The 11,338-nt window shown below is 37.5% G+C and overlaps 1 protein-coding gene across 1 annotated transcript in view; it reads left to right on the forward strand.

The window, feature by feature from the left end:
- The window catches only part of LOC138149913 (E3 ubiquitin-protein ligase TRIM11-like), a 30,169-nt gene extending 18,831 nt beyond the window's left edge, over positions 1-11,338 (forward strand). Inside the window, exon 6 of the mRNA XM_069073118.1 lies at positions 5,708-11,338. Within this exon, the coding sequence (XP_068929219.1) occupies positions 5,708-6,252 (545 nt within the window). The 3' untranslated portion in view covers positions 6,253-11,338. The remainder of the gene's footprint in view (positions 1-5,707) is intronic.

Raw genomic sequence — 11,338 nt, forward strand, 5'->3', positions numbered from 1 at the left:
TGGAGGAAGGGATATCCTGTGGGACTGCTGTTTTGGGGCGGTGGGTAGGGGAAAAACAGAGGGTAAATTTGTAACTCAAAATCTGGCAGAGATGAATGATGTAAATCAGAAGTTAATAAAGCATTTGAAAAATAATAAACTGCATAGGACCACAAAAAAATATTAATCGTTTTAAGTGGTTTTAAGATAATACACTTGAAATATATTTTCTAGCTTCGTAAGAAATTCATGTGGCAAACCTATGTTTTCAAGTATTAGTAATAAAAAATATAGAGAGAGATTTGTGATGTTTAAAGCAGTTGAAATGACTGTGATAAGCAAAGGGTGGGGGAACAGATTAAGAATAGAATAACTGGAAATTTCATCATTTAGTGTTTAGGAAAAATAGATTAGTGAAAGAGAGACACAGGGGTCAGAGAAAAGGACTCCTAAGAGTATAGTGTCTTGGGGACTCAAGATTGAGATTAATTAAAAGATGGAGAGTGTCAAATGAAAATGAGTAGATGAGAAAATAGCTATTGGATTTGGGAGGTCAAGGAGTTTTAGAAAAGGGAATAGTGACAGAAACAAGATTAAAATTGCTTGGGGAATGAATCTGTGGGGAGAAAGTAGAGAAAATGAGAAGATCATTCCTAAGAAGTTAGGCAGTAAGAGGCAAATGGAAGCAGAAAAAAAGTAATATAAGAGTAGCAAGATGGAGGAGATTTTTAGGCTATCAGGAATTGAAAAGTCAAGGGAAAATGACACCAAAGAACATGGGAGGGAATGTTATTGAGAGGTTTTAAAGATTATAGCATCCAGGAAAAGATTCTGAGGATACAAGGGGAGAATTAACCTTGAAAAAGAGAAGATTCACTTCTTTCTCTGAGTCAAGAGGAAAGAATAAGATGAAAATACAGAAAAATTTTGAAGAGGAACATTACATTTGATGACCTCTTTTCTGTACTCAGAGGAAATTGCAGAGAGCAGAAAGAGGAAGGGTGGAGGGACAACAGGCATAAGCCAAGGATACTGCTCTGAAGCAGATATTTAGGGAGAAAGAAGTGGTAGACAGAAGAATTGGTTGATGGATTTTAGATGGAAGGAGAGAAGAATGCTGAGTCAGATGGTATGATCCATTCTGGATCTGTTTGATCATGTAATTGGGAGAAAATGAGAGCAAGATAGATTGATCTACAGCTGAGGAAGAAAGTAAGGGACAGAACTAGCTTAAAATTATCTAGAGGCAAATACAGGGTGGAGATACTTGAAGATTCGGAAGACATTTGCTGTTCATCTCCAGCCCTACAATCTTTCCTTGGTTTATGTACCTTTTAGCAGTCCTAGTTGTGTGGTTTCACCCCCACAGCTGAGAACCCCAGAAGCCATTTTTCAGTAACATCTTACACCCAGCAGATGGGTCTGCAGTAAAGAAAGCATTGAGGAAATGGAAGAAATTACGTAAGGTAAAGAAAGCATAGAGAAAATAGAAGAAAAATAAAATTTGAATTATTTAATCTGGGGGGAAATGGCTTCAGAGGCTTTTTCTTGGATATGTGATTTTATCAGTGTGGGCATTCCTTCCAACAACATAAATTATAATCACTCTACAATTTAATCTTTGTTTTTATCAGTTGCAGTGGCTGAAAAAAATCAACTGAATATAGTTGGACTTTGATGATTCCTGGGTTACATGTAAAATAAGATTGAATTCCTTTGAACTCTAAAATTATGTTTTTCTAATTACTGAATGTCTAGTAGTTAAGTACCTAGTTCAGTGTCTCCACCTCAACTGATTCTCTTTGAGACTGAATTTAGTATATCACTGCTTGTTGTAAAGCCAAGCATGTGCAGCTTTCCAGAGGACTGCTGCTGTGCGTAGCTTCAAGGTTCTGATTACATAATATAGTGAACTCTATTTAATCAGTAATAAACTAAGACGAAACACTGACAGAAACCAAAGTACAGCATTCACAATGTTATAATGTAGCAACTTATCACTAAAGTGGCCACATAGTTTTAAGCAAAAGATATCATTCACTAAGTCCTTAACTCAATCATCCTTAAGGAGCGGTCCTCCTTAAGGAACACAAATTATAATCATTCAGTAAGTCCTCAACTCAGTCATCCTTAAGGAGTAGGCCTCCTTAAGGGACACACAGTACAAAGGTCAAAGTTCTCCCCCCCTAGGTCACAGTAAATCATGATCTTCTCAGTCAGCATTAAATACCCAAGAAGAGGTCTTTTCATCTTAACTTGAGGCTGGCTCTCAGCTTCCATGGTCCCAGCTCCTGCCCAAATCTACCCAACTGTCAACCTGGATTCAAAGGCAGGCAGCTCTCAGCTCCTTGTCCAGTTCCCATTCCATATGGAAGCTCACAGTGTCCAGTCCACCTCAAGTCCTTCACAGTTCCTGTTTCTGGGAAGACAAAGCTTAACAGAGCCAAAACAACATTCATGCTCATTGCCTGCACCATCATCAATTCACTATTCTTCATGTGAAATCAACACAGACCCACAAACAAGGTCCAAGAGGTCAACACAAATTATCTGTAAAGCCCCACGACCTCCAGGACTTCCGTAAACAGACAACCAGAAAATACTCTTTCAGGGCTTTTAGTAAGTTCCCAAGGTTTCTGTACAAAGTATCACAAACAGAACAGACAAACAGAGGGCTGGGATACCACAAGTTTTCTCCTTTTCAACTCTGCCACCACAAGAATTCTCTTCTCAATTCTGCTCAGTTCTTTTCAGTTTTGCTCTCTTCCAGCCTGAGCTTCTCCTTATATATGGTCATTTGCTCCTCCCAACAGGGGTTCACAAGTTCCATTTCTTAAAAAAGCCTTGATATAATCATGGGCAAGGCTTAAAAGAAACTGAAACAAGGTGTTAACTACTTCTTTGCTTACCATTACACTTGTCCCCTCAAACACAGATCTCCAGGTTCATTAAGCTTCTTAGTTCTTTATAGTTTAGCTTTTTTGGTGGAGCATTGATTTTGTCAGTATGGACACTTTTTAATTTTATGTAATCAAACATGTTTTCTTTTGTGATCCTCTATCACTTGTTCAGTCATGATCCATATGTTCCAAAGGTAATTCCTTGCTTTTCTAATTTTTTAAGTTAACACATTTTTATATTATCTGTCCCCCACTTATGTCATCCCCATTGAGAAATTAGAAAAAACAAATCTTTCAATGCCCATCTTTATAAAATTCCTACATAGATTATGTCAGCAAATGCATTTATCTTTCTTGCTTTTAAGTTCATCACTGCTTTCTCAGGAAGTGAGTGGTGTATTTCATCTTTATTCTTTTGGAAGCAAGATTTATTGTATTGATCAGAGTTGTAAAGTCTTTCAAAGTCATCTTATAATGTTATTATTGTATAAGTTGTTTTCCTAGTACTTTTCATTTTCCTTTGTTATCAGTTCATAGAAGTCTTCCCAGTTTTCACAAAAATTGCCCTTTTTATAATTTGTTATGTTCACCTACCACAATTTGTTTAGCTATTCTACATTAAAATACCCCCTTCTTTTCCAGTTCTTTAGGTACCATGAAAAAGTGACAAATATTTTTGTACTTATGGGTACTTTTCTTCTTTCTTTGATTTCTTGGGCTTTAGGAATAGTAGTGATATAACTGAATCAAGAGGTATGCACAGTTTGGTAATTTTCTGGGTATAAAACCATGCAAATGGTTTTATAGAATGACTGGAATGGACTTCACAGCTCCACCAGCAGTGTATGCATATGCTTGTTTTCTCACATCTGGACATTTGTCATTTTTTTCTTTTGTCACCTTTGCTAATGTGTCAACTGGGTTTAGGGACAAATTCGTTATATTTTTAGTCAGAACCTTAATGATGCATGGCAATACTTTTATTCTTCCTTAAATGACTTTTCTGTGACATTTCTCAAATTCCACATTTTAGCTTCCCAAGCTTCTTGCAGCATTCCTCCTTCCTCCTTCTTTTCCCCTACTCTATACCTCAAAAGCTTTCTATGTTGTCCCCTATTTTACCCTTTGTTCTTGTTTATAATATGGAAGAAGGGGCCATCCTCCTTGCTGAAGTTAACCACTCTACTATATGACTAATCTGATCAGATCATAGATTTAGAGTTAGAATGGACCTTGGAAGTCATTTAGGCTAACTCCTTCTTTTTAAAAATGTGGAACTGAGGCCCAGGGGCATATAGTTAGTAAGTGGTAGAACTAATATTGAATACAAGTCCTCTGATTTCAAAATGAGCATGCCTTCTATTCGGCTTCACTGCCTTCCTGTCTTCTTGCCTTTCATTTACTTGAGGATCATCCCCTCTTCCCATCTCATCTTCATTTTCTCTTTTTCTCTGAGTTCCTTGCCCTTTCGCCACAAGAATCCAGAGCTCCCTTCTTCCAAATTCTTAAAAAACCTCACTTGACCTTGACTTCTGATCCACAGTTTAACTGAAACTGCTATCTCTGAGGTTAATAGCAGTCTCTTAGCCTCTAAATCCCATGGCCTTTTGTTTCATGAGTCGAGGAACAGCAAATGTGAATTTTGCATAGTCAATAGTCAAACTGCACCTATTATATGACCCACTCTGTGCCAAGTGCTGGGGATACAAATGTAAAAAAGAATTTGCCCTTAAGGACCTTACAATCTAATTGGGGAATATAAAATAGAAAAGAAAACTGAACTCAGTGAGAGAAGCCCCAAAGTAGTTCAGTCAGGTGAGAAATGAGTAAATGCCTAAGCTAGATACCCTCCTTAAATGATGGTTTTAAGTTCATGCCCCCACCCTCCAATCAGAGGGCAGTGATGAGGTGGCATACAAAGGCTGATGAGATGTTACAGGTTGAGAAGTCTCAATGTCTTGCAGTTGGATGAGAAATTTTGTTACAATGTTGGTTTTTGCTTAACTTTTTCTTCCAAGGAAGGATTCAGTGTTGGAGATATATGTCAGGAAATAACTATGGTTTTAAAAACAACAACCAAGAGTCTTAAAGTCAAACTTTTTTAAAAAGCCCTTTTAGTGACTTTAGTATAAAGTAAAAATCTCAGTCCAACATTTAAAGCCTTCCACAAACTGTTATACTCATCTTTTCAGTCTTAATCTATTATTACCTCTCGTTGTGCTTTAGCCATAAAGCAAGAAATCTAATAGCATTTTCTAGAACTCTGTATTTTTATATCTATCTTATCTGAATTTACTCCCTCTACATCCCCAAAATCCTAAGGTTCCTTTAGGGCTCAGTTCAAGTACCATCTTATACTTGAAGCCATTCCTGATTCCCTTAGTTGTTACTGTTTCCTCTTTCATCAGTATATCTTGTATTAATTCATCTGTATAGATAGTAAGCACCATGAGGGCAGAAACTAGTTCATTTTTGTCTTTTTATCTCCAGTGCCTAACACAGTACCTTCCCTCCATATCAGTTTGTTGAATTAAGTTTTGAGGAGATAACGTGGAAGGATCAACGTGATGTCCCATAATTCTACCTATAAATGGGGATCATAATATCTGTTCTTCCCCTTATAAAATGAAGACTGTAATACCTGCTCTTTCCCATATGTCATAGGGTTGCTATAAGGAAGGAGCATTACAATACTAATATCATCATTACTATTTTTTGGTGCCCAGTAAAAGCAGAATATTGCTGAGTTGGATTCACTTACAGCCTAACTCATTTTAGCCTTTCTTATGTTCTAAGACCTTAGTATGGTTCTTGGCTTCTCTCTACAGGAGATGTGACTCTGGATCCAGATACAGCAAATCCTGAACTGGTTCTCTCTGAAGATGGGAGAAGTGTGCGACGGGGGGCTATACGGCAAGCATTGCCTGACAGCCAGGAGAGATTTGATCCTGGTCCTTGTGTGCTTGGTCGTGAAAGCTTCACTTCTGGGAGACACTATTGGGAAGTGGAGGTTGGGGAGAGGGTTAATTGGGCTCTGGGAGTTTGTAAAGAAAATGTGAACAGAAAGGAGACAGGGGAATTGTCTGCTGGTAATGGATTCTGGATCCTGGTGTTCTTTGGAAACTATTACTATTCTCCTGACCAGACCTTCATTCCACTTAGAGAAGCTCCCCAGCGAGTGGGGGTTTTTCTGGATCATGAAGCTGGACATATCTCATTTTATAGTGTAACTGATGGATCCCTCTTATTCATGTTTCCCCAGGTAACTTTCTCTGGGACACTCAGACCCCTATTTTCCCCCTTATCCTGTAGCCCAATCCCTATGACTATCTGCCGGGTAATAGGAGGACCTGAGGAATCTTGTACCTCCTGATTCCTCTCACATTTTCGCTCAACCCATCTTTTGTGATACCCAGGAAGTCATAAGTTGCCCAGGTGCCTTACAGTCCCAGAGCTACTCCTTTCCATTTGTCTCAGCAATTCAAAGGATGTGGAGATTATAAAGAAAGAGATCTTTTTTATTTTAAGCTCGTGAATATGGACTCTATACTACTGAGATAAATAGTTTGGTACCAAAACATTAAGCATTCCAAATTTGTATGCATTCTACCCAAATCATTGGTTTCCCCCAACAATGTCCCAAGTGGTAAAAGGGAAAGATTTTTGAGCTAAGTCATGCAATCAGGATTCTAATCCTGACTTTTTTACAAGGTAGCTCTGTGATCCTGGGACAAATTATTAATCTATGGATCTTGTAAAACACATAGACCAGATAATGTTTGACATCCTCAGTGTCTTTGTAATGTTCTCATTTTTTACACCAAATGTCAAAAACTATCTTTAGATGCAGAGAAATCTTAAAGGTTTTAGTATGAGCATCATTGTGATTGGGGCCTGGGCTACTGAAGTGTCTTTTGGGCCTAGTGCTGCTACAGAATTCTGGGTGTCCTTGATTTTTATCAAACCAGACCTGCCTGTGGAAAAAAAGCCATGGCATCTAACTGTATATATAGTATAAACCTAGAGACTTAAGTGTAAACGGCTCTCTGAATCAACTCTCTGGCAAGTCACTTAACCTCCCTTGTACTCTTGTTTCCTCACATATAAGATAGAAGCATTAGATTATTTCATAGGGGGAAAGGGTTTTAGAAGCCATTTATCCCAAATAATCAAGACAGGATATAAGGCCAAAGAAATCTTCAGTAAAGATAATGGCTATAGCTACATACTACATAAAAGACATTTATATGGGAATAAGCATTTATATAGTGGTTATTATGTGCCACTATACCACTGAGTTATTATCAGTATGTTACAGTTATTATCTCAATTGGTCCTCACAACAATCTTGTGATATAGATGTTATCTCCATTTTACAGTTGAGGAAACTGAGGCAGCTATTAAGGCTGGATTTGAACTTAAATATTCTGACTTTTAGCTGTGCACTCTATCTGCTATGCCACCTACCTACTTTACATGGGTTATTGCATTTGTTTCTCACAATTCCTTGAAGCAGGTACTGTAAAAAGTAAGGATTCTATCTCAGATTTGCTTAAGATATCAAGCTAGTTAACGCCAGAACTGAACTTAACCAAGGTTATCTGAATAAAAACATTGTTCTTTTGACTCCACCATGTCTAAAGAGACAAAAGACTCTGCAGTTTAGAAAGATGTGTTAAGATAGAAGTCCCCCAAAGTATGTATAGGTTGTACACAGACTTGGTCACCAAACTCTGGCATATCATAGAAGGGATCCTCCTTGAAGTTCTTATTTGGTATATTCTGGCGCTCTACCCACTATACCACCTAGCTGCCCACTCTAAGAGGTAGTACAGACTAAAAATAAAAATATACATGGGAAAACTATTTCAATTTAGAACCCAGATAGGTTGCAAAGGGCAACTAGGTTGTTTAGTACACATTGCTAAATTTTGAGGTTGACATCAAGAATTGGCCTTTCCCAATCTTTAAATCATCAATGATAATTCTAGGTTGTATGGACCAAGGATCTAACACAGGATTTATTACAAATTGAGAGCTGCAAGGGAACTTGAAGGACATTTAGTTCAATCTAATTTTGCAAATAAAACAACTGGGGCTCAGCCATTAAGTTACATGTCCAAGGGAAATAAGTGGTAAAATGGGGACGTGAACCAAAACTTCTGACTTGAAATCTAGGACTTTACAATGTGCTACACATTTTTAGAACTTAAAGCAGTCATTCAGTTCACTAGGCTAGGCAATTGCCATGCATATGAAATTGATCTGAACCTCTGATCTTTTGTGATAGCCATTGTAAAACCATGGCAAAGATTGTGATGAATGTACAATGAGATACACATAGGACCTGTTGTCCAGAGAACCAGTTTGAAGTCCCAGTTCTGCAACTAATTGAGTGATCTTGGACAGGTCATTTCACTTCTCTGGCCTTAGTTTCCTCAATTCTAAGTGAGTTGGACTCAGCAATATTTGCTTCTTCAGTCTGTGCCATGGACCGGTAAAATGCCTAATTCTCTTGCACATTCAAAATTACAGAGGTGTACCAACATGTATTTCAAGGTTCTGTCATTGAAAGAGATAGGTTAGAATGATTTCTTCATTGTGGTCCATCCTTATATCTTTTGACTTGGTAGGTGGTTGAACTTGTGCAGTTTTTTAAAAAGTTTACACACTTTAAAAACTATAATTGGCCAAATAGGAAAGAAAGTACAAAGGCTAATTGAGGAAAACAATACCTTAAAAGTCAGAATTGGGCAAGTGGAAGCTAATGGTTCTATGAAACATCAAGAATCAAACATTTGAAAGAATGGAAAAATAGAAATAATACCTCATGGAAAGAACAACTGACCTGTAGGAGAGAGAATGTCAGAATCATTGGGCCACCTGAAAGCCATAATCAAAAGGAGGACCTGGACAGCATCTTTCAGGAAATTATCCTGGAACCAAAGGCAAAATAGGCATTGAAGGAATCTACCAATCACCTCAGGAAAGACATCTCAAAACAAAAACTCCAAGGAACATTATAGCCAAATTTCAGAACTATTAGGTCAAGGAAAAAATACTGCAGGTGGCCAGGGGGAGGTGGGGATCAAATATCAGGGAACCACAATCAGGATTACATAGAACTTAGCAGTTGCAACATTAAAAGACTGGAGGTCATGGAACATGATATCCTGGAAGGCAAAGGAGCTAGCACTATAACCAAGAATCACCTACCTAGCAGAATTAAGTATAATACATCAAGGGGGGAAATGGTCATTCAAATGAAAGATGAATTTCAAGCTTTCATAAAGAGAAGCCCAGAATTAAAAATTTGATCTCCAATATCAAGACCCAAAAGATGCATAAAGTAAAAAGAGATTAAATAGAGCTAAAATATGTATGTCCCTACATGGGAAGATATTTGTAATTCTAGAAAATCATGCCACTAATAGTACAACTAGAAGGAATATGCATAGAGGGTACAGGTATAAGGTGAATTCACGGGAATGATAAAAAGTTAAGGGATGAGAAAGGAGAATACTGGGTGCAGAAGGAACAGAGTGGTAGAATGGTATAAATTTTTCCACATGGAGAGGCACAAAAGATAATGAAAGGGAAGTCAGGAGGGTGAATGACGGGTGTCACTTGATCTTATCAGTTTTGGCTCAAAGATGGAATAACATACAATCAATTGAATATAGAAACCTAACAGCTGATAGGAAAGTGGGGGGGAGAAGAGATAAGTAAAGGTCAAGGTGGGTGGGGACCAACAGAAGGGAAGGCAGGTAGGAGGAGGTGGTAGATGGAAGCAAAACAATAGTGGGCAGGAAACGGTGAAAGGAAAGGACTAGCAGGAGGAAAAATAGGATGACGGAAAATGCAGAGTAATCAACTGAATGTGAATGGGATGAACTCCCATGAAACAAGCAGATCTTGGGGGAAGCAAAAACCAGAATCTTAGAATATGATGTTTGCAAGGAACGTGCTTGAAGCAAAGAGACACACGGAGTACAGGTAAGGGGCTGCAGCAGAATCTGTTAGGTTTCTGCTGAAGTGAAAAAAAAAAAGCATGGGTAGCACTTCTAACCTTAGACGAAGTAAAAGCAAAAATAGACCTAATTAAAAGAGATAAGGAAGGGAACTTCGTTTACCACGAACAATGAAGCAATATCAGTACAAATGTACCAAGTGGTATAGCATCCAAATTCTTTTAAGTTTAATTAAAAAAAATTTTTTTTTAGTCTTTTTGGAGCAGGAAGGCAGGGCAATTGGAGTTAAGTGACTTGCACCAGGTCATACAGCTTAGTAGATGTTAAGTGTCTGAGGCTGGATTTGAACTCAGTTCCTCCTGACTCAAGGGTGGGTGCTCTACTCACTGCATCATCTAGCTGCCCCAAGCAGCCAAATTCTTAAAGAAGTTATAAGTTAGCTACAGGCATTATGACATAAAATAGATAACTTTGATTATATTAAAATGAAAAGCTTTTTGTATAAACCAAACCAATGAAACCAAGATTTGAAGGAAAGCAGAAAGCTGGGAAACAATCTTTATAGCAAATATCTCTGATAAAGGCCTCATTTCTCAAATTTATAAGAATACAAGACATTCCCCAATTGAAAAGTGGCAAAGGGATATAAACAGGCAGTTTTCGGGTGAAGTTAATTGCTATCTATAGCCAAGTGCTCTAAATCACTTTTGTTTAGAGAAAACAGCTCTGAGGCACCACTTCATACCTATCAGATTGGCTAATATGACATAAAAGGAAAATGATAAATGTTGGAGAGGATGTGGGAAAGTTGGAACACTAATACACTGTTGATGGAGTTGTGAACTGATTCAACCACTCTGAAGATTAATTTGGAACAAACTGCATACCCTTTGATCCAGTATTATTATTACTACTACTAGGTCTGTATCCTGAAGAGATCATTAAAAAAAAGGGAAAGGACCTACATGTACAAACATTTATGGTAGTCCATTTCATGGTGTCAAAAAAAAGATTGAGAGGATGCCTATCAATTGCAATGGCTAAACAGATGTAATGGAATGCTACTGTATGATAAGAAGTAATAGGGACATTTCAGAAAAACGTGGAAAGACATACAAACTGATGCAAAGTGAAATTAGCAGAACCAGGAAAACATTGTACACAGTATCAACAACACTGTGATGATCAGGTAGGAATGACTTGGCTCTTCTCAGCAACAATGAATGATCCAAGACAAGTACAAAGGACTCAGGAAGAAAAATGCTATCCACAAGCAGATAAAGAATTGATGGACTCTATATGGAGATCAAAACATTTTTTCACTTTATTTTTCTTTCTGTTTCACAACTGTGACTAATATGGAAATATATTTTATATGATACATATATAAGAAAGAGGGAAAAAATGTGGAACAAAAAATTTTTTTAATGAATGCTGAAAGTTGTAATTGAGAAAATACTATTTTAAAATAAAAGGAAAAAAATAGTT

Source organism: Petaurus breviceps, unplaced genomic scaffold, assembly GCF_028583685.1.
Source record: "Petaurus breviceps papuanus isolate PSGF00001 unplaced genomic scaffold, PetGlider_PUasm1.0 90865, whole genome shotgun sequence".
Classification (NCBI taxonomy): domain Eukaryota; kingdom Metazoa; phylum Chordata; class Mammalia; order Diprotodontia; family Petauridae; genus Petaurus; species Petaurus breviceps.